This window comes from Zootoca vivipara, chromosome 3, assembly GCF_963506605.1.
Source record: "Zootoca vivipara chromosome 3, rZooViv1.1, whole genome shotgun sequence".
NCBI lineage: Eukaryota > Metazoa > Chordata > Lepidosauria > Squamata > Lacertidae > Zootoca > Zootoca vivipara.
The window spans coordinates 118,991,807-119,016,025 of NC_083278.1; the positions used below are offsets into that span (position 1 = coordinate 118,991,807).

Below are 24,219 nucleotides of genomic sequence, written 5' to 3' on the forward strand. Positions count from 1 at the left end.
TGCTCTGAGCTCATCGCAGACACCGACCTCCCCCCCCCCCGCCCGCCCGCTTTGCCTGCCCGGGATGGAGCCTGGGAAAGAAGCAGCAGCCGGAGCGCCGCTCCCCGACCTGGCGCCAGGGGGCGTTCCAGCTCCGCACAAGCGGAGTCCGCCGACGGGGCGCCCCCAAACCGGTTCTGGTTCCTCGAGACTCCCGCTGTTTGTACAGTGGTACCTCGGGTTACAAACGCTTCAGGTTACAAACTCTGCTAACCCAGAAATAGTACCTCGGTTTAAGAACTTTGCTTTAGGACAGGCACCCCCAAACTTTGGTGCCCTCCAGATGTTTTGGACTACAATTCCCATCTTCCGTGAACACTGGTCCTGTTGGTTAGGGATCATGGGAGTTGTAGGCCAAAACATCTGGAGGGCCGCAGTTTGGGGATGCCTGCTTTAGGAGGAGAGCAGAAATCGTGCTGCAGTGGCGCGGCGGCAGCAGGAGGCCCCATTAGCTAAAGTTTAAGAACAGTTTCACCTTAAGAACGGACCTCCGGAACAAATTAAGTTCTTAACCTGAGGTACCACTGTACAAGCATCTGGGGTCCATTCGTAAAAGGGGAGCGAGAGCGACCCACACAGACCTTCTCACTGTCCCCCATCGCCGCAAAGCCCCTGTCTCCAAAGTGTTCTTCATACACATATATTATAGAATCATGGAATTGCACCTTTGGAAGGGACCCCGAGGGTAATCTATTCTAGCCCAACCCCCTGCAATGCAGGAATCTCAGCTGAAGCACACATGACAGATGGCCATCCAGCCTCTGCTTAAAAACCACCAAGGAAGGAGAGGCCACAACCTCCTGAGGGAGACCGGATCACTATCCAGCAGTTCGGACTGTCAGAAAGTTTTTTCCCAATGTTTAGTCGAAATCTCCTTTCTTGTCACTTGAAGCCATGGGTTCGAGTCCTACACTCCAGAGCAGGAGAAAACTTGCTTGCTCCATCTTCCATGGGGCAACCCTTGAGATATTTGAAGATGGCTCTCATATCCCCTCTCAGTCTCCTCTGTTCCAGGCTAAACGTACCCAGCTCCTTCAACTGTTCCTCATCAGGCTTGGCTTCTAGACCCTTGATCAACTTAGTTGCACTCTTTGGGTTTGGTCTGCCAACCAGCTGCAAATCCACCTAACATTTGCCTCATCCAGCCCACATTTTGCCTACTTCTCCACAAGAATATCGTGGAGGACTTTGTCAAAATCAATTTCAAGAGAAGCTTTGCAACAGCCATGCTTATTTTCATTTATTAGATGACCCTTGGGATCCGTTCAAACTCTACAATCCTGTGATTACGTTTATATACCATGTTTTTCTTCCAAGGAGCTCAGGGAGGTCTCGTACATGGTTCTCCCCATTTTCACCCTCACAACAACCCTGTGAGGTGGGTTGTTAGGCTAAGAGACGGGCCTGGCTGGCACAAAATCACCCAGTGAGCTTCATGGCTGAGTGGGGATTCGAACCCAAGTAAACCGCTCCCAAGTTGTTAAGGGCTTTAGCAACACTAATCATGATACTAATAAGACCATCTCCACAAGAACCTGTGATAAACCAAAGAATCGATTGTGGGCGAGAGTCTGGGTCGGTTCAAAGGCGCAGTTGTTATGGCTGCAACAGTCAGGCAGCTGTGAGGGTGCTGATATCTGCAGATCCAGTGGGGGAAGTGAAACTGGGGCAGGGGGCTAAAAACAAAAGAAATCCTTGCTCAGCTGTGGCAACTGATCTCTTGCCAAATCACAAGATCTGTCTGGCCTTGGGGTTTGTCAGATCTGAGAGAGGGCAGCTCTGCAGAAGGGGACACACATACACACCTTAGAATCATAGAATCCTAAAGTTGGAAGAGACCACAAGGGCCATCCAGTCCAACCCCCTGCCAAGCAGGAAACACCATCAAAGCATTCTTGTCATATGGCTGTCAAGCCTCTGCTTAAAGACCTCCAAAGAAGGACACTCCACCACACTTCTTGGCAGCAAATTCCACTGCCGAACAGCTCTTACTGTCAGGAAGTTCTTCCTAATGTTTAGGTGGAATCTTCTTTCTTGTAGCTTGAATCCATTGCTCCGTGTCCACTTCTCTGGAGCAGCAGAAAACAATCTTTCTCCCTCCTCTATATGACATGCTTTCATATATTTGAACATGGCTATCATATCACCCCTTAACCTTCTCTTCTCCAGGCTAAACATACCCAGCTCCCTAAGCCGTTCCTCATAAGGCATCGTTTCCAGGCCTTTGACCATTTTGGTTTCCCTCTGGATAGAAACCTCCCTGGATAGCATCATAAGATTCTTGGGGGGGGTTAGACCCCAATGTGGGAACATTGAGGGTGGCAGGAAAGGATATGTATTCGTTATTAATATCCTTCCTAACTTGTGCTAACAAGTTCCTTTACTTGGCAGAGTTACATTCCCCTTTTTACAAGCACAGCAGATATCTGGGTGCAGGCTCGTGTGAGCCTCTCACTGTTATACAATTCAGTTTGTCTCAGATTGATTTGTATAGTTCCTGGTAAATTCCCTTTCATCCCTCTTAAAAGAATAAAGACACAACGATCTTATTCAAAGTCAATAAAAGAAGTTTACTCACATCAGTTCACAGTTGGATTCCTGAAGGCAGACTTTGTTACAAGTATAATAAAAAAAATTCCTTCAGTAGCACCTTAAAGACCAACTAAGTTTTTATTTTGGTATGAGCTTTCGTGTGCATGCACACTTTGTCAGATACACTGAAACAGAATCAACCAGACCCTTATTTATATTCAGAGGGTGGGGGGGTGGGAATGGGTGATGGGCTGATAGGAGTGGTGAACCTGTTAATGGCTGTTAACGACTGCTGATGACTGCGGATCTACATCATATTTGGGGTGGGGTGGGGTGTTTAATCCCAGTTCCTAGCTACGAAGCTGGTCGAACAAAGAAGAAAGTGAAAAAGCGAGAGAGAGAGAGCTGTGTGACTTGTCCTTTTTGTTACCTGGACAGGTAAGGTCACTCCCACCTCTACTCACATGCAAGGAAGGATGCTCCAGCCAGGAGGAACAGGAAGTTTTGACTGGCTGGACCAACATTCCCTTGCATGTCCACTCTAGGAAAACAAGGACTGTTGTATTTGACTACTCCCAGAGGATTATACCCCACACCCAAAGGGTCATCTCACCTGACCCCTTTCATTCTTAGGTGCACAGTGGGGCATTGCCAAAGACTGCCCTCTGGAGCCAGGGGAAGCTATTATTGTGGGCATCTGTCTCTCTTGGCAGACAGTGGAGGAGTGCACCTTCATGGGTAAAACCAAACCATTGGAGAGTTTCTGCACCTGCTGGGGCTTTAGAGGCCGATACAGGAGAGACATTTTTCATTGCAGCTGGGGCAGATGAAGGTGTCCGGTTGCGCTGTTGCAGATGTACTGTGGTGTTTCTTCTCTAGCCACCCCTTCTCTCGTGTGTGTGTGTGTGTGTGTGTGTGTGTGTGTGTGTGTGTGTGTGTATCTGGGAAGCAAATCCAAAAGAGGGTAGCTGTAGGTGGGTAATTTGCACTACGGTGCACAAATAACTACAAAATCCAGGCCGGTGCATGAAATTCAGCGAGTGAGACTCACTCCTATGGTGGCACGATGAGCCCTTCCTTCTCGGATGCAGGAAATGCTGGTGTGATCAGAGAGCAGGACCTTGGCCTAGCTGGGGCCATTCACAGAATTGTATATTTGTAGGGCTGGAAGGGACCCCAACGGTCATCTAGTCCAACCCCCTGAAATGCACGAGATGTGATCAGCAGCTGACAAGGTGGCTGAGATTCTGAGCTGCTGCGTGCCTGCTCAATGCAGAGTAATCACCTGAAGGGGGGGCACAGAGGCTGGCTTTGGGGGGGGAGAAAAGAATGAGCAAGCATTGTGGGGGGGCTTGAAAGTGAGTCTCCATTTCCTGATGGGCCTCCCTTCTGTCAGCAGAGGGCAGCAGGCCCAAGCGATCAAGCCCTCTGTGGGAAGACTCCGAGGGTCTCTTGTTAGCCTGTTGCAAGAAAGATCACCAGGAGAGCCCTGGAGTGCATCCTGTTCTCCCAGCGGCCAACCAGATGCCCATTATGGGATATCTGCAAGCAGGATTCGAGCACAACAATACTCCTGCCCTCCTGCAGTTTCCAGCAACAGGTATTCAGAAGCATTGCTGCCTCCAACTGTTCCCCCTGCAAAAAATAAAATAAAAATTGGGACAGAGCAGAGCCATCCTGGCTCTAGTAGCCCTCACCTCCTCCGTGAATTTCTCTGATGCACATCCCTGCCTCCTGTGGGAGGGAGTTCCACAGTTTAAACATTTGCCGTGTAAGGACTTTTTTCTGCGCCTCCTGAATCTTTAAGCATTCCACTTCATTGGATGGCCTTAGGATCTTAAGCTGCAATCTTAAGCCCACTTACTGGGGGGGGGGCGGGAGGAGGTAAGCCCCCCTCAGTTCAGTGGGACTGACCTCTGAGCAGGCCTGTCTAGGATTGCACTATTGGTGAGGAAACCACCCAAATTTTCACCACCAAGTGTGCGAGCTTCTACATTCTCTAGAACTCTTCATCAGGTTATGTAGATAAACAAACCAGGGTGTGGGGGGCTTTTGGGGGGAATAGAGAGAAACAGTTGACTGATGTTAAATGTATGGCATGTGTGCATGTGGTCACAGTCCCAAAATGGAATATGGGGGGAATAAATCTTGGAATTGTAGAGTTGGGAGGGGTCCCCAAGGGTCATCTAGTCCAACCCCATGCAATGCTGGAATTTCCAAAGGAGGGAGCAGCCATTGTATGTTCTTTCTTCCCAGAAGTCCTAGGTGCTACCTGAAACATGCAAGGCCCCACCCAGAGCCTCATTTGAATGCCTCCTCCCATCTTCCATCTTTTTTCTCCCCTCTCCCCCTTCGCTTCATTTTTGAAGAATAACTTGAATGCCTGGACACTGTTTTGGGATGTTTTCCTTGGCCTAATAAAGGCCAGTTATTGATTTTGAGATTTTTTTCTTATGGGCCAGCAATGCTATATTTGCTTTTTTTGGGCTGTGTGTTCCTTAGAAACCCAAGTTTGTGAAAACAACTCGAAAGGAACAAATCCAGGAAGGACTTCTACAAACTCACCCCCACCGAAGGTCCCTAAGGCTTGAAGTGATGATGGCTGCAGTTTTTTAAAATATGAACATGTTCTCAATGTGTTCCAGAATGTTAAAGCTGGCACCTCTACAAGATTTTGATTCCTTCTTTAAATAAAAGAAATGGGCAGTTGGCCAGCCACTCTAGAAATCCCCATTTCAAGAGACTCGGAAAGAGATAAATGTAAAACTGTGATAAATGCACATTTCTATTTACATATAGGGTCTGTAACGCATCTGATAATAATGGCATTTGTATGTTTACATGTGTATGCTGTTGTGTGCCTACTCAAGTATGTCATGACAGTGAGTTTTTAAAAAGGCTGAATGGTGTCTGTCCCTTCCCACAAAATGTGACTTTGTTGGAAGGGCCCCCAAACTTTAAATCAACTCAACTGAGACAGTGTGTACCAAGACAGTATCATTTTTCTAACACCTTGACTTGTCAAAGAAATCACTGTTCTACGGTATAAAATGCTCCTTATTTCAAACGAGTCTGCAGTCTCCATTGTGCAGGGCAAGTCACTTTTGCTGTCACTTTACAGATGGGAAATTGTGGCTAGCAGCTCCACACTCAACATATTTAAAGCAAATTCAATGCACACGGCCCCTCAAGAATCCTGGGAACTGCAGTTGGTTAAGAAAGCTGGTACCTCTGTGTAGGGTAAACTACAGTTCCCAAGATTCTTTGGGGAAGTCATGTGCTTTTAAACTGTTGAGTGTGCTTTGGATGATAAACAACTGTTTAGCAAGCAGTGGCTTCCCTTGGTGTTCATCTGCCCACCTGATATTGGGCAGATCCAGACCTCCACGCCACTTATCCAGGCCGCCTTATGCGGCTTAGGACCCTCGTACCTACGGGACCGCCTCTGCCGGTATGACCCGCAGAGGCCATTAAGGTCCACAAATAATAACATACTGGAGATCCCAAGTCACAAGGTGGTTAGGCTGGCCTCGACCAGGACCAGGGCCTTCTCAGTACTGGCCCCAACCTCGTAGAACGCTCTGTCTCAGGAGACTAGGGCCCTGCGGGATTTGTCATCTTTTCGTAGGGCCTGCAAGACAGAGCTGTTCCGTTTGGCCTTTGGACTGACGCAGTCTGACCCCGGGGTTACCCTCCTCTAAGGTTTTATCTTATAATGGTTTTATCTTATTTGTAGAATTTTAATTTTAACATTGTATTAATCTGCATTTTAACTGAATGGTTTTTTTCTATACTTGTGTTGATATTTTCGTTGTTAGCCGCCCTGAGCCCGGTCTTGACTGGGAAGGGCGGGGTATAAATAAAATAATTATTATAATTACTATTATTATTATTATTATTATTATTATGATCAACGGCACCTGGCAGTGGCTCCCTAGGGTTACGGGCAAGGAATCGTTCCCCAGGCCTACCTGGTGATGCCAGGAATTGAACCCAGAACCTTCTGCATGGAGCTCTATCCCTGAGCTATGACCCTTCCTCAGCTGGTCATACAAAACATCCCGCAAAGCAGAGAGAGGAACATTTTGGCCACAAACTTGCACCTCTTCAAAGTCTGGAAGGGTGGTAAAATCCCCCTAGATGCTTGGCAGGACAACCAGCTACCAGGGCCATGGGATGGCATGTTTGCAGCGGTGATACTTTTCCATTTGCTCATGGCTTGCATGTTTTAATCCGCTTCATAGTGGGTCCATTGCAGAGGACACGGCTGCATAAACAGGTATGCAGCCAGACACACAAACACACAAGCGCTCTCCCTCTCTCTCTCTCTCTCTCTCTCTCTCTCTCTCTCTCTCTCTCTCTCTCTCTCTCTCTCTCTCTCTGCTTCCAAAAACCACACCCCCATGACATTCACACTGGAACATCCCAGTGTCCTGTTGCCCCCCCTCCCCAACACTTAAACACTGCTATATGCCAAGGGACCCAGGTGGCGCTGTGGGTTAAACCACAGAATCTAGGGTTTGCTGATTAGAAGGTCGGCAGTTCAAATCCCTGCAACGGGGTGAGCTCCCGTTGCTCGGCCCCAGCTCCTGCCCACCTAGCAGTTCGAAAGCACATCAAAGTGCAAGTAGATGAATAGGGACCGCTCCGGCGGGAAGGTAAACGGCATTTCCGTGCGCTGCTCTGGTTCGCCAGAAGCAGCTTTGTCATGCTGGCCACATGACCCAGAAGCTGTCTGCGGACAAACGCCGGCTCCCTCGGCCTATAGAGCGAGATGAGCGTCGCAACCCCAGAGTCGGACACGACTGGACCTGATGGTCAGGGGCCCCTTTACCTTTATATGCCAATATGCACCCAACGAAATGCACCCAACGAAACTGAGCATGGGAAGGCTTCAGGCAGGCGAAAGAAATGATGTCTTCACACAGCACATTGTTAGTCTGTGGAACTCGCACCCACAGGAGGCAGCGATGATCAACCGGGATGGCTTTAAAAGTGGATTAGACAAATGCTTGGAGGAGCAGAAGGCTGTTGGTGGTTACTAGCCCCAGAGCCGTGCTCGCCTCCATGGTCACGATGCTTCTGAATCCCAGTTGCTGGAAGCCGCAGGGGGGGGGGAGTACTGTATTGCTCTTGAGTTCAAATCCTGCCTGCAGGTTTTTCACATGCATCCGGTTGGCTCCTGTGAGGACAGGATCCAGGATGCTGAACTAGGTAGGCCACTTGGCTGATCCAGCAGGCTATTCTTAGGCCCCTCCAGAAAAGGCATGCTTGGGGGTGGGGAGACCCCGGGTCCCCCCATCTCCCCCCACACACACACTGCCTGCCTCCTGCTTGCCGCTTTCTCTCCCCGGGCCCTCCTCTCCCCCCCTTCCCCGGTGAAGAGGACATTTGTTAGCAATTAGGGCTGGAGGGAGGGGACCTAGCGCATATTTCGGCAAAGCTCCAACGCCGCCTCGCCTCCCTTTCCTTTCCTTCCCTCCCTCCCCCACCCCCACCCCCTGCTGGATTTGGGGGCAGCGGCCATGGGAGGGAAGGCTCCAGCCAGCCGGAGAGGCGGCTGGCATATAGAGGAGCCACTCGCCCTGTTTTGAAAGCGCGAGGAAGTTTGTCTGGGCAATGGCCCAGGGGCAGCAGCACGCAGGAGAGGAGAGAGAGCCGTGCGCCCACGAGGCAGCGCAGAGATGCGGCTCTTTGCGCCCTGAGTGAAGGCCACTCTCTGGGGCGAGGGGAGCCAGACAGGGGGTGGATGTTTAGCCAGGAGGAGGAAGGGGAACCCAGCCACCTTCATGGGGCACTGAAGGCGTGAGTCTCGCCCACCTCCCTCGGCGCACCGATGGCCAGGTGAAAAAAAATGGCCCACTTTTAGCCGCGCTGGATGGAAGCGAGGACCCCCTTCTCCAGGCTGCGGGGAAAGGATGTCCACTCCACGCTCCGGAGCCGCGATGCTCTGTTCCCCCCCGAGCCGCGTCCGGTGTCTCTGGGATGGGCTGCTGGGATGTGGCGAGGCCCTCTGAGCTCCATCCTCGAGGACCAGAGACGTCTGGCAAGCTTCGCCTCTTCACCTGCAAGGCCGGCCGGAGTCAAACCTCCCTCCCTCGCTTGCTTGTTTCGGTAGAAGCGGCTCGGACTGGGCCGTGGTGGCCGCAGTCGTCCTCGGGGAGAGGATCATGAAAGGTGAGTCGGAGGCAGCGCAAGCTGCTGAGCGCCACAGAGCTCTTCGTCGCTTCCGCTACAAGAGAAAACGGTGGCGACCCTTCTGGAAATGGAAAGGAAAAAGGTCTCCCTTTAGTGAGCTGAGGTTTGTTTAGAATTGATGCAGCTCTTCAGAGCCACAGTTATGATCTGTCATCTGCCCTGAGGTTCGCACTGGAGAAGGTCCTGGGGGATTGCGCCCCACCTTAACGAATACGGGCAAAGGCGTAGTAGATTTATTTGAGTTTTCTGCCTTGCACACACACCCAATTGACTTGGGCTGGCCCACATTGAACACATATGGTAGCACTGAGCCTGAAGTCTTGTGGTTGACTCTGCAGACATGATGTTAGCCGCAATCAACAGGTTATAGTGTCCAGATCAAGGGAAGGAATTGCTGTTGTTTAGTCGTTTAGTCATGTCCGACTTTTCATGACCCCATGGACCAGAGCATGCCAGGCACTCCTGTCTTGCACCGCCTCCCGCAGTTTGGTCAGACTCATGTTCGTGGCTTTGAGAACACTGTCCAACCATCTCATCCTCTGTCGTCCCCTTCTCCTAGTGCCCTCAATCTTTCCCAACACCAGGGAGTCTTCTCTTCTCATGAGGTGGCCAAAGTATTGGAGCCTCAGCTTCAGGATCTATCCTTCCAGTGAGCACTTAGGGCTGATTTCCTTCTGAAGAAGTGTGCATGCACACGAAAACTCATACCAATGACAAACTTAGTTGGTCTCTAAGATGCTACTGGAAGGAATTTTTTAAAATTTTGTTCCTTCAGAATGGATAGGTTTGATCTTCTTGCAGTCCATGGGACTCTCTTCCAGCACCATAATTCAAAAGCATCAATTCTTCGGCGATCAGCCTTCTTGATGGTCCAGTTCTCACTCTATTCTGCCTAGCTCAGACTACACCTGGAGACCTGTGTCCAGTTCTGGCAGGTGAGGGCGACCGAGTTCATCAAGGGCCTGGAAACCAAGCCTTACGAGGAATGGTTGGGGGAGATGGGGATGCTTTAGCTGAGATTCCTGAATTGCAGGGGGGTTGGACTAGATGACCCCTGGGTTCCCTTCCAACTCCACATTTCTATAATTCATAGCTATCCTATCATTTCTTACGAAAGGCTGTGTTTTGATATATTTCATAGACAGCCTAAATCTCACAGGTGCTTAATTCAAAATGAGCAAATGCTGGAGACCCTGAGATGTTTGTGAGAGAGGGGCAATGCAGAGAGGGAGACTGGGCTAGGAAGGCAGTCAGGAATTGTTACCAGGGGTCTGAGGAAACTCAAGAGCCGGGGGTGGGGAGGGGGAAGTGGATGGGAGAGGCGGGGCCGGTGCGGAGGGAGTCCGGGGTTACGCAGAGGGCTCACAGCTCTGGCTACAACAGCGGCTCATTGCTTGCCTTCCAGTCCTCAGGACACCCCCCCTCCCACTCCCACCCCCACTTTTTGGTCTGACTTCAGAGATCAAAAGTACAGCTCAGATTTCAGAGTGCAAATTACCAGAAAAACAGATGGAGGGGCGGGGTGCGTGTGTGCAAGACGCATCATTTAGCGCTGATATTCATAATTGCTGCGGGCTTGAAACTTGACCCCGCAACTGTCGCTTGGTTCCTGGTGCAGGAAATTGCAGAAGCGCCGTTTGAATCTGCTCTTGGCCCAGGCAGCTTCTCAGTCCTGAACTGAACACGCCCTGAAATTTCGTTTTCCCTCGCTCTCATCCTGCAAGCGCCACCCTCTGGGATCGCTGCGTGCCGGTTCTGCCGCCATGGAGTCACAGAATTGTAGAGTTGGAAGGGACCCCCAAGGGTCATCCAGTCCAACCCCCTGCAGTACAGGGATCGCAGCTGAAGAATGCCTTAATTAGAGGTTTTTAAGCAGAGGTTGGGACGCGGGTGGCGCTGTGGTCTAAACCACTGAGCCTAGGGCTTGGGCATTTCCGTGCGCTGCTCTGGTTTCGCCAGAAGCGGCTTAGTCGTGCAGGCCACATGACCAGAAAAACTGCGGACAAACGCTGGCTCCCTCGGCCAGTAAAGCAAGATGAGCGCCGCAACCCCAGAGTCGTCTGCGACTGGACTTAATGTCAGGGGTCCCTTTACCTTTACCTTTTTTTTTAAAGCAGAGGTTGTATGGCCATCTTTCATGGATGCTTCATCTGAGATTCCTGCATTGCAGGGGGTTGGGCTAGATGCCCTTTGGGGGTCCCTTCCAAATCTACAATCACAACCTGACTTGTGGGAAAATAGCAGTGCTAACCCCACATACCTGTGTGTGTGTGTGTGTGTGTGTGAGAGAGAGAGAGAGAGAGAGAGAGAGAGAGAGAGAGAGAGAGAGAGAGTCTTACATATACAAAGACGCTCTGACCTACATCCTAGTGTTGAGACACGAATGCAGCGCAGAACTAGGGCATCATCAGATGGCATGGAGGGGGCAGTTAAGTGGGATTTCCTAGTCATTAGGGACCCAGGTGGCATTGTGGGTTAAACCACAGAGTCTAAAGCTTGCTGATCAGAAGGTCGGCGGTTCGAATCCCTGCAACGGGGTGAGCTCCCGTTGCTCGGTCCCAGCTCCTGCCCACCTAGCAGTTCGAAAGCACATCAAAGTGCAAGTAGATAAATAGGGACCGCTCCGGCGGGAAGGTAAACGGGGTTTCCATGAGCTGCTCTGGTTTGCCAGAAGCAGCTTTGTCATGCTGGCCACATGACCCGGAAGCTGTCTGCGGACAAACGCCAGCTCCCTCGGCCTATAGAGCGAGATGAGCGCTGCAACCCCAGAGTCAGACACGACTGGACCTGATGGTCAGGGGCCCCTTTACCTTTACCTAGGAAGACAATGGACTCAATGGACAACCCCAGAAGAGCGCTGCTGGATGAGGCCAATGCCCAGCCTGCTCTTCTCACAGTGACCGACCTGATGCCTCGAGGGGAAGGAGGATCAGAGCCCACGAGCCCCTCTCCCCTTTCCTGCAACTGGGATTCAGAAGCATTACCACGGATGGCCTTATATCCTCCTCCACAAATCTGTCTAATCCTGTTTTAAAGCCATCTAGTTTGGCGCCCATCACTGCCTCCTGTGGGAGGGAGTTCCATGGTTTAACAATGTGCAGCGTGAAGAAGATGAAGCTTCTCTTAATCTTTCCCGAATCTTCCAGCGTTCAGCTTCATTGGATGCCTGGGATGATGTCTCCTTTTTGCAAATGAATGGGAGCTGGGCAACCAGACCAGACCCTGAGTCCTTCTGTCAAGTCTCTGGATTCCAGCCCCCTGCCCTAAACCAGCTGATATGCAGAACAATCCCTGTTTCTTTTGCTTAAAAGCTGCTCCTGTCCAGACAAAAACCGGAGCTCTCTCCCTCTTGCACGCACCGCAGGCTTCGTTTTTGGCTAACGGAAACCCGTCATTACCAGATCCCAAACCAGAGTTTACAATAAATAAATAAATTAAAGGCCTGCATCTCGCAAACTCACCAGTCCCGAGAGTTCAAGCTAGCAATCATCTCCTTTCCAAATGGAGGGCCTGGTCCCTTCCTTGCTCTCCTTCAAAGGCCTCCTGGAGCTCACCCTGATTTTTGTGGATCCCTTCCATGCTGTAATCACTCAGAAGAGTGACGATCGGCAATCATGCTGGGGAAGTGGAAGGGCTGAGTATTGCGCTGGACCTTGATGAGCATTTGTGCGGATCCCAGACTGGGTTTGGAGCTTATTAATTTGATGATGATGATAATTTTGGGCAAATAAAGGAGTATGTGACAGAGGTTTGGAAAACTCTACACAGGCATGGGGAGAGTAGGCAGAGAACCCTTTTCCTCTTCTCAGCGCCTCCTAAAAGTAGACCCCAGTGAGGATTATCCAGCCAAGCAGGCAGATTCACTCCAGACAAAAGGATGATCCTTGGGGGTCTCTCTCTCCAACACTGCAGCTCTATGATTCACACAAATTCCTGTGGCGTCTACTAATTTTTATGGCTTTAAAGTGAGATTAGACAAATTAGAATCATAGAATCGTAGAGTTGGAAGAGACCACAAGGGCCATCCAGTCCAACCCCCTGCCCAGCAGGAAACACCATCAAAGCATTCTTGACAGATGGCTGTCAAGCCTCTGCTTAAAGACCTCCAAAGAAGGAGACTCCACCACACTCCTTGGCAGCAAATTCCACTGCCAAACAGCTCTTACTGTCAGGAAGTTCTTCCTAATGTTTAGGTGGAATCTTCTTTCTTGAAGTTTGAATCCATTGCTCCGTGTTCGCTTCTCTGGAGCAGCAGAAAACAACCTTTCTCCCTCCTCCATATGACATCCTTTCATATATTTGAACATGGCTATCATATCAGCCCCTTAACCTTCTCTTCTCCAGGCTAAACATACCCAGCTCCCTAAGCCGTTCCTCATAAGGCATCGTTTCCAGGCCTTTGACCATTTTGGTTGCCCTCTTCTGGACACGTTCCAGCTTGTCAGTATCCTTCTTGAACTGTGGTGCCCAGAACTGGACACAGTACTCCAGGTGAGGTCTGACCAGAGCAGAATACAGTGGTACTATTACTTCCCTTGATCTAGATGCTATACTCCTATTGATGCAGCCCAGAATTGCATTGGCTTTTTTAGCTGCTGCATCACACTGCTGACTCATGTCAAGTTTGAATAAGGCTATCTGTTTCTATCAGCTTCCAGGCAGAGAAGCAGCTTGGCCCTTTCCTGAAAAAAAACTCATTTGGTCGAAGGAATAGAATTGTAGCGTTGGAAGGGATCCCCAGGGGTCATCTAGTCCAACTGCAGTGAAAGAATCCCCAACAGATGGCTATCCAGCCTCTGCTTAAAAACCTCCATCACCTTACGAGGGAGTCCATTCCCTTGTCAAAAAGCTCTTGCTGCCAGAGAGTTCTTCTTCCTATTGTTCAGTCGGTGTGTACAAGCAAGCTTTTGAGCTGCACAGGTCTCTTCGTCAGGCACAATGGGAAACATAACTAGACCACAGGTGCCCCTTTCGCAGGCCCTTTCCGCAGGGTGCAGCATACGCCTCTAACTTTGGACCCCAAATCTCCAGGGTGCCCCTCAGCACTAAGATTTTCACCTGGCAGCCCTTGGTCCTTCAGATGGCAAATATTTGCTTGCCTTTGCCGCAGGACGATCTAAAGGGTTAGGGATAAACCCAGGTGCCAGGTCTGCTCTGGAAAACAGCCTGCACCTGGCCGAACCGCTTCTCCCTTCCCCTTGTTGATGTAAGGGAAGGTGGGGGTTTCATAAGCTGTTGACCCAAGGAAGGCTGTCCGATGTTGAAAGGCACACATGGCTCTTTGCAAACCCGTTTGCTGGATTGATTTCGCTCCACATGAAAGGCCGGGCTGAACTCAAGCCCACCGGTAACCATGAGAATGCCACGGGGGCGCAAGGCCTGGGGAAACACAATGCCCGCCCTCTGGGCAGCCACCTGGGAGAGGCTAAGACAGGGGCTCCTGTCTCTCTCGTGTGTGAAGGGCTGCTGCGAGGAGAGCCAGCACCATCACCTGGCAATCTGGGGCATCTGCCAGGGCCCAGTATCGATGCCTGCCCCCGACCTCATAAGATCCCGCTGGATCAGGCCAAAAGCCCACCTTGTCCAGCATCTCTTCTCACCATGGCCAACCAGATGCCCCAATGGGGAACCCTTCAAAAGGTTTTATTTATGTAATGATGAATTCAAATAGGAATCAATTCCAGTATGATAGGCAAATAAAAATAAATTCCAGTGGAAAAAATCCCAGGACAAGGCCCTGTTTCGACAATTCTTCATCAGCAATTACAATTTCAGGTTAAGAATGGACCTCCGGAACGAATCAGCAATGTTTTAATGGTCAGAGTGTACCAAGTATGTAGGCAAACATACTTGGTACACTCTGACCATTAAAACATTGCTGATGAAGAATTCCTATTTGAATTCATCATTACATAAATAAAACCTTTTGAAGATTTATTTGAAATTCATCTTCCTCCTGGCCCGAGTTCTTGCAATTTACTGTTTATTTCCGGACTTCACCAAGAACTCCAATTTCCACACCAATGGGGAACCCAGCAAGCAGGATCCGAGCACATCAGCAATGCTCTCCCCTTCTGTGGTTTCCAGCAAGTGGGATTCAGAAGCATGGATGCCTCTGACCATGGAGGCAATGGATAGGGGCCATCAAGAACCCTCTTCTCCTCCGTGAATTTGTCCCATCCTCTTTTAAAGCCATTCCAGTAGGTGGCCATCACTGTCTCCTGCGGGAAGGAGTTCCATAGTTTAACTCTGTGCTGTGGGAAGAAATCATAGAATCATAGAATCGTAGAGTTGGAAGAGACCACAAGGGCCATCCAGTCCAACCCCCTGCCGAGCAGGAAACACCATCAAAGCAATCTTGACATATGCCTGTCAAGCCTCTGCTTAAAGACCTCCAAAGAAGGAGACTCCACCACACTCCTTGGTAGCAAATTCCACTGTCGAACAGCTCTTACTGTCAGGAAGTTCTTCCTAATGTTTAGGTGGAATCTTCTTTCTTGTAGTTTGAATCCATTGCTCCGTGTCCGCTTCTCTGGAGCAGCAGAAAACAACCTTTCTCCCTCCTCTATATGACATCCTTTTATATCCTTCCTTTTATTTCTCCCAAAAAGCCCAACATTCCATTTCATTAGATTCCAACTCTACAGTTCTATAAGTCCCTTTGTTGTCCTTTTATTTTTATTTTCTGGCTCAGAAACGTCCGCCAGTCTTGCGTTGCTGACAGAGCAAGTCAAACCCTCTCTTTTTATTTTTTAACCCTAGCAGGCACTTAGAGGAATGGGTCTGCAGTTGTGATAATAATGGGTAATGAATTGTTTCCCCTCGCCCTCAAACTGAGACATTGGTTTCCGTCAGCCTCCGGCAACCAGGCGCCATTCACAACCTTTGAACTACAACTCCCTGGGGCCATCTCTTTTGTACCCAGGTTTATGTATGTATTTATTTCGCAAAATTTATATACCACTTAAAAACAACTCTGTAACTCATTCAAAATATAGAATCACCAATCAACTTAAGACAGGTTTTTAGAAGTCCACATTCTACATGTCTGGAGAGGCTTGCCTAAACAAAAAGGTTTTTAGCAGGTGCTTGAAAAGAGTACCGGGAGAGCGTTTGCCTGGTGTCAAGTGGCAGGGAGTTCCAGATTGATTCACTCCCCACTGGTATCTGTATTTTGTACCATCTGTACCACTGTATTCTGCTCTGGTCAGACCTCACCTGGAGTACTGTGTCCAGTTCTGGACACCACAGTTCAAGAAGGATACTGACAAGCTGGAACGTGTCCAGAAGAGGGCAACCAAAATGGTCAAAGGCCTGGAAACGATGCCTTATGAGGAACGGCTTAGGGAGCTGGGTATGTTTAGCCTGGAGAAGAGAAGGTTAAGGGGTGATATGATAGCCATGTTCAAATATATGAAATGATGTCATATGGAGGAGGGAGAAAGATTGTTTTCTGCTGCTCCAGAGAAGCAGACACGGAGCAATGATTTCAAACTACAACAAAGAAGATTCCACCTAAACATTAGGAAGAACTTCCTGCCAGTAAGAGCTGTTTGACAGTGGAATTTGCTACCAAGGAGTGTGGTGGAGTCTCCTTCTTTGGAGGTCTTTAAGCAGAGGCTTGACAGGCATATGTCAAGAATGCTTTGATGGTGTTTCCTGCTTGGCAGGGGGTTGGACTGGATGGCCCTTGTGGTCTCTTCCAACTCTACGATTCTATGATCTGCAGGCAGGGCTTGCCTAAAACCCTGGAGAGCCGCTGCCGGCCAGTGTATACAAGACTGACTCAACATAATGCCGTTTCCACTATTCCTGTATATTCTGGGACCGATCAGATTTGTAGTTCGAAACATCTGGGAGGCTCCAGGTTGGGGGAGACTGGCTTATGTTGCTTTCAAACATAGGGCAGGAGTTGCCTCCTTTCTTATTTGGCTTCGAGGTGTTTCATTGTTTTTTTATGGCCCTATCGCCAGCCACCCTCGGCTTTATGGAGGCAGGATCAAGAGGGAACGGAAAAATCAATAGCAGACTTTGCTGAAATAACTGTGCCCTGAGTGCCTTTGGAAATGAAGCCCTGGCCCTCATCCATAGGAACAGAGGGATCTGCTTTATACAAGGCTGGGCCATTGGTCCATTCAGAATCATAGAACTGTAACGCTGGAAGGGACCCCCCACGGTCATCTAGTCCAACCCCTTGCAAGGCAGGAATCTCTGCTAAAGCTCTGCTTAAATCCAACCTCTGCTTAAAAACCTCCAAGGAAGGAGAGCCCACCATCTTCTGAGGACATCCGTCGTTCCACTGTCAAACAGCTCCTACTGTCAGAAAGTTTTTCCATATGTTGAGTGGAATCTCCTTTCTTGTCACTTGAAGCCATGGGTTCGAGTCCTACCCTCCAGGGCAGGAGAAAATCTTTTATTATTATTTATTACTATATATTGAATTTATATACCGCCCTAAACCCAGAAGTCCCTCTTCCATGTGACAGCCCTTGAGATACTTGAAGATGGCTCTCATATCTCTTCTCAGTGTCCTCTTTTTCCTTCTAAACATATCCCCCCACCCCCCACAACCTTTCCTCACACACATGGGAGCCAACTCCTAGGGGGTCGAAGTCCCTTCGCCCTCCCCTATAAAATATTTGAGGTATCCGCGGGGGCCCCAGGCTGTTGGGCATTGCCATTCAAATGGTGTGTGTGTACCGTGTCATGTGCTTGATTATGTGGGGTGCGGTTTACCTGGGCCCCCCAAAACTTTATTCAAGTTGCCACCCCTGCTCACACACAATACTGTTCCCCAACCTAGCAGCTAGGTGGCATTAGCCCGGAGGAGCCCCTCGCTTAGTTGTAGCTCTCGCATCTTGGCTCCTTCTTCCGAGATGCTGGTGAGGACACACAAGGGGCCAGCGAAGGTCCTTGTTGTGTAAGGAAACTTGTCTGACCAATACAGGAATTGGAAGGGTGGACACCATCTAGACTGACCCCGTACTCCTACCCACAACCGTGTGTATGTTTGTAAACCACAATCCTAGCTGGGATTGGGTGAAGAACCCGCCATGAGGGCTCTTGAAATCTTTCATCTGTCTTCGTCATCCCTCGATGGCCGATGTCTCTGCCAACTTTTATTCTCCTTGTCAGAGTGCCCGGCTTGCGGCTGGTAAAGAAATCCCTGGTGCACCCTCATCTCTTTAATGAACGGCAGCATCCAAGAAACACAGAGCGGGGTGGGGGGGAGCGAGCTCTTTCCCCCCCCGAAGCATCCTGCTTGTCTGTGGCCGTCTAGCGCTTTCGAAAAAGGCTGGACGCCTCAAGGGAAGTGGGTCAAAAGGAGGTTCCTGGCCAGAAATTCAAAGTAGCTTGACTGCCACCTGTCTGTCTCAGGAGACAATGAAGGAGTGCACATTCTGGGGTGTAGTCATAGAATCTTAGAGTTGGAAGGGACCCCCAAGGGTCATCTAGTCCAACCCCCTGCGATGCAGGGTTTCAAATCTTGCTTTGCTTTGAATCATGGAGTCATAGAATCATAGAGTTGGAAGAGGGCCATCCAGTCCAACCCCCTGCCAAGCAGGAAACACCATCAAAGCATTATTGACATATACCTGTCAATCCTCTGCTTAAAGACCTCCAAAGAAGGAGACTCCACCACACTCCTTGGTAGCAAATTCCACTGCCGAACAGCTCTTACTGTCAGGAAGTTCTTCCTAATGTTTAGGTGGAATTTTCTTTCTTGCAGTTTGAATCCATTGCTCCGTGTCCGCTTCTCTGGAGCAGCAGAAAACAACCTTTCTCCCTCCTCTATATGACATCCTTTTATATATTTGAGCATGGCTATCATATCACCCCTTAACCTTCTCTTCTCCAGGCTAAACATACCCAGCTCCCTAAGCCATTCCTCATAAGGCATCGTTTCCAGGCCTTTGACCATTTTGGTTGCCCTCCTCTGGACATGTTCCAGCTTGTCAGTATCCTTCTTGAACTGAGGTGCCCAGAACTGGACACAGTACTCCAGGTGAGGTCTGACCAGTCAAACCGTTGGAAGGTTTGCGGGACCTGCTGTGGCTGTAGAGAGCGACACAGGAGAGGCATGTTCAAGCATCCCAGGGGCTGCCGTGAGTGGCAAGTGGCCCGGGGGGTGCCGCCCACGGCGAGCGTCCCAGGGGGACGAGGCAGCGATGTCACACACCCCCTCAGGGATAATACCCAGGGCGGACCACACTCGCCACACACCCTTTCCTCTGCCTGCGGGCATGTTTTGTTGCAGCCGGAGCAGAGGAAGGTGTCCAGTTGTGCTGCCGCAGATTCTTCTCTCTACGTTCCTGCCAGTGGTCATTTCTTTGCTCACTGCTGTGGATGCACAACCTGACTGCCGGTTTCCAGGAAAAGCGGTCGTCTGTGAGGGATTCTCCTTGGGGGGGGGGGCAAGTCTGACGTTGCCAGCCTTCATGTCGATGTTTGCAGACATAATTGTACTGCAGAGTTAGTCTGCCAAGGGGCCTGGTGCCAGAGGCCAGCTCCCCATAGAGCGTAGAGGTGTAGGGGGATCGCTCCCCTAATAAAAAAGTTAATCAGATGCCCAACTGATATCTCTCGACTGAAATATTTAATTGCTTTGTACAAGGCTGCTCATAAACCCTCGTAGACAGGGCAAACAAGTTAGTGGGGTAAGCCTCAGGGGTAAGCTCCAGGCACATTAATGCCACATGGGCAAACTCTCACTTCATAGGGGATCCGGCAATTCTTCAGCTAGGGCCAAGGGCTGTAAAGGCTTTTCTCCATTTGACATTTTCAGTGCTGGTTGCAAAGTGAGGGCAAGGGGTCTGAAGGGGTAGTTTGGCATGCCAAAGGGACAGGTGGCTTGTTTAAAAAATGTTTATTTTTATTTTTTATTAACGTATTTATTAAGGTTTTTTTTTTATATAAAAAAGAGAAATATAAAAAGAAGAAACAAAAATGACATACAACAAAAAGAAAAAAGAATACAAAAACACACAAAAAGAAGAAAATTTTACAAAAACCAAAAATTCATATTTGATATCCTTATTACTAATCTAATCTGTTGACTTCCTCTCCCTCCTCCCGCTACGCTTCTTTACATATCTAGCTTAGTAAATTCTTAATCTTACATACTTCTAGATTTGCTTAAATATTATCATAATACCATATCTAGTGATTCTAAACAATTAAACTCTTTTGTTTAAAAAATGTTTAACATCGTGCCCCTTTTGTTCCATGGAAGCAGCTGATCCCAGCACTTTGTTCTTATTTTTTAACAAAGCAATGTTTTCATTTTGTATTTCAGAGGAAGAGCTCATTGGAGAAGACGGCGAGATGCCATCTTTCAGATACAGGCCAAATGGTAAGAGCCGCTGGGCAGGGAGTGTGTTAGAGCCCAAAAAGAAGTGTGTGTGAGAGAGAGAGTGTGTGCGCGCTCGCATGCTTGCAAGCGGTGATGTTAAGAGAGGGAACATACATAAAAGTATTGGGCATTTGAAACATGCCACATGGTGTGTGCAGAGTAGACCACACAGATGGAAACACTGAAGAGACGCAAGAAATATCTTTGCATGGTTTAATAACAAAACTCCTCTAACATACATCTTACACAGTGTCTATAACAGGCATCCCCAAACTGCGGCCCTCCAGATGTTTTCGCCTACAACTCCCATGATCCCTAGCTAACAGGACCAGTGGTCAGGGATGGTGGGAATTGTAGTCCAAAACATCTGGAGGGCCGAAGTTTGGGGATGCCTGGTCTATAATCATCACCCACCCACCCACTAGGGGAGAGTAAGGTACATACCCCACATTATACATATCATTCACAATTGCTGACACAGCTAATTTCAGTGACTTACATGCACCTGCTACACTGCTAAAAGGTAAAGGTAAAGGGACCCCTGACCATTAGGTCCAGTTGTGACTGACTCTGGGGTTGCGCGCTCATCTTGCACTATTGGCCGAGGGAGCCGGCGTACAGCTTCCGGGTCATGTGGCCAGCATGACAAAGCCGCTTCTGGCGAACCAGAGCAGCACACGGAAACGCCGTTTACCTTCCCGCCGGAGCGGTCCCTATTTATCTACTTGCACTTTGACGTGCTTTCGAACTGCTAGGTTGGCAGGAGCTGGGACCGAGCAACGGGAGCTCACTCCGCCACAGGGATTCGAACCGCCGACCTTCTGATCAGCAAGCCCTAGGCTCTGTGCTTTAACCCACAGCGCCACCTGCACTGTAAAAACTAGGTTAGGGTATGCACTCCTACTTTTAAAGTGGTCCACATCCTGTGGAACAATAATGAACCCTAACATTTAAACAAGATATTTGACAAAAAGTGGCGGCGGCGGCAACGTAATATGAACTAGGACTCCTCCCACAGCTTTGGGGTCCCTCCAGACGTCCTTTTTACTGAACATTAATGATTATTTGTGCTCGTGATGCTATCGGAGTAGTCAGGTGAATGTGATCAAAAAATGATCAAGGGGATGGAGTGATTCCCTTGCGAAGGGAGTCTGCAGTGTTTGGGACTTTTTCGTTTAGAGCAACGGCAGGCAAGAGAAGACATTATAGAAGTTTATAAAATCATGCAATGCCCAGAATTCTTTGAGGGAAAGAATGTGCTTTAAAGTTAGGGTGTGTCCACATCACAGCATGCACTGAAAAAGGGAACCTGAGCATGGACGGGTACAGAGCAGAAAGTCGGCTGAGATAATGAACTGCCGTGAATACTTTAGCTGAGATTCCTGCATTGCTGGGGTTGGACTAGATGCCCCTTGGGGGTACCTTCCAGCTCTACAATTCTATGGTTCTATGATGCCAGCAAGCTTTCTGGGTCATTTGGGGATGGGAGTGGAGTGTTCAGGCCAGGGGAGAAACCTCCAGACAAATGTAAACTCCAGCACTTCTGATTAAGACATTTAAATTTGACACTGACACGCAAACACCTCTGCTAGACGCACAATAGTCTCCCATCTCTGCTTTATGCCCCTTCCCCAATCCAGGCCGGATGAGGACCAACTGCAGTCAGTGCGAGAAGACCCTGACCCTGCAGACGTCTGTGAAAGTCCTGTATGTCTTTGTCGTCTTGCTCATTGTGGCTGTGGTGGTACTGGCAGCTCTGGGTGAGTAGGACACCCCCCCCTCCTATCTCTCAGGTCCACGAAACAGAAACCGAAATCATCAAGGGGGTGGAGTGACTCCACTGCGCAGGAAGTTTGCAGAACCTTGGGCCTTTTTAGATTAGAGAGAAGACCAGGAAGAGGCAACATGGTAGAAGTTTATAAAATTATCCATCGCATGGAGAAAGCAGACGGAGAATCGTTTTCCTCTCTCAAAAAGCTAGAACCAGCGAAGATCCAATGAAGCGGAATGTAGTAAGATTTGGGACAAAGGAAGGGCTTCTTTGCAAAGTGCATAGTTAACCTGTGGAACTCTCTCCCACAGGAAGCAGTGATGGCCACCAACTTGGATGGCTTTATTTTTATATATATATAAAGATTTTTATTCAGTTTTCAATAAACAAACAACACACAAACAAAAACAACACAAAACACAATTTTAATCTTTCTTATATCTCCTCGTCTCAGTTTCAATCGCTCTGCCGAGCTATGACTTCCCTCCCTCCCGCCATTTGGTTTTATTGATCACTCTTATCTCGCAGTTCATTTTTGTCCACATTTTAACTCAGTTCGTAAGAGTTCTGTGTTCAAGTCCTGCTTTGGGCACCTGGGCAGCCATTGTAAGAACTGGATGCTGGACTAGATGGGCCGCTAGTCTGATGAAGAAGGCTCTACTTCTTACATCGCCTATGAAAAGCCTTCTCACACACGCGAGACAATGTCTGTCCCCAGCCGATCTGCTAGAACAGGGAGGGTGCCTGCCCTCTTTCCATCCCAGGCCTCTCTACCTGGGGGTCTTTCGCTGCATCCAACCTCTTGGACCAGCATCCAGCTCTCCAGGAAAGGAGGAGGCCCTTCTCTCATCTCTGGGTCTCAGCCGAGACCACCCACTGCCTCTTGGATAGGCTGGCAGACCAGGTGGCCAGTGGGCTGAGAGCCCTTCCTTGGTCTGAGACAGTAACTTCCCTACTGCCTCCAGGTGGCCTTCCCTGCCATGTTGTTTTGGGCAGAGAGAAGCCGCCCTCTCTCTCGAGATCACATGCCCCGAAGCTGAACTGAACTTGTGGGCCTGGCGCTCAGCTGAGAGGAGCCTGAGGTTTGAGTCCTGTCCCAGCCCACAGCAGAGCCACAAATTCTGCAGCCCCGGCGGCTGCCTGGGTGGCGAAAGAGCTCTGCATTCATATATTCATTGGCCTGATCCAGCACCAGACTCTCCCTACGGTCTTGCAAGAGAATCGCATAGCACACCTCAGGTAGCAGATGCCCGATGCCCGATACAAATCGTGCAGACTGATGCAAGAGTCCCCCATTTGCAACCTTCACTCAGAAATCAGAATTTCAGGTTTGCTTGCTGCAAAATTTCAGGGTGTTGTTTTTTTTAAGCCTAAGACCACCTTGTTCCCTCCCACGGCCACCGCTTCGACGGGGCGCTCCGCTGAGCCCAGCTGGCCAGCGGGCGCCCAGGAGAAGGCCGCAATTCGGCCTCTTTTGGCGGTGGCGGCGCTTGGGGGGGCCGGCTGGCCCCTCCCACGGCCGCCGCTTCCTCGGGGCACTCCGCTGAGCCCAGCTGGCCAGCGGGCGCCCAGGAGAAGGCCGCGATTTGGCCTCTTTCTGCGGTGGAGGCAAAGGAAGCAGCGGTTGGCAGAGGGGTGGGGGTGGGGAGAGCACGTGTGCGAGTGTGCGTTCCAAGTCTCTGTGTCCAATCCCTGTGTCCGTGGGGCACATGCGCAGTAGCGCAAACCTAGGGACACAGGGAATACTGAACACAGAGACACTTGCACTTTATTATATAGGATAAAGCACCAATACTTTTCTAAGCACCATACAGAGATTAAGAGATTGAAACCAGCATGTTCACAGTTGGAGAATCACAGCACAAAATGAACATGACATGGGGAGGGAAGAGGAAAGCAAAGCCAGTCCTTGAAATTAGTAACTGGCAAGGGGGCAGGAGGGGGGAGTTTGTTTGGAAGGAAACCAGATCTGGGTCAGGAGTATTTTTAAAAATAAAGAATCCATTTCTGAAGAATGCCGGAAACTTTGGGAACTGGTACGTTGATAGGCTGCATTATAAGCATTTTCAACATTGCAAGGTTGGTAAATGAATCTGCACATTTGCCCAGAACCTGGTTTGACGTAAAAAGAAGATTGAAATCACACACACACACACACACACACACACACACACACACACACACACACACTGCATCAACCAAGCAGCGTCACCATTTTCCACCTCATTTTCCCCAGAAGAGGAAACCTCAAGGGTACAATACAAAGCAAAAAGCGAGGATCAGATAACCAGCTGGCTGGGAGGAACCGGTGGGATACGGTGGGCTG

The 24,219-nt window shown here is 49.5% G+C and overlaps 1 protein-coding gene across 1 annotated transcript in view; it reads left to right on the forward strand.

The window, feature by feature from the left end:
* The first annotated feature begins 8,067 nt into the window (after nt 1-8,067).
* SCARA3 (scavenger receptor class A member 3) overlaps nt 8,068-24,219 on the forward strand; it is a 32,475-nt gene continuing 16,323 nt past the window's right edge. Inside the window, exons 1-3 of the mRNA XM_035110736.2 lie at nt 8,068-8,748; nt 20,066-20,122; nt 21,763-21,882. Coding sequence (XP_034966627.1) covers nt 8,742-8,748; nt 20,066-20,122; nt 21,763-21,882 — 184 coding nt within the window. The 5' untranslated portion in view covers nt 8,068-8,741. The remainder of the gene's footprint in view (nt 8,749-20,065; nt 20,123-21,762; nt 21,883-24,219) is intronic.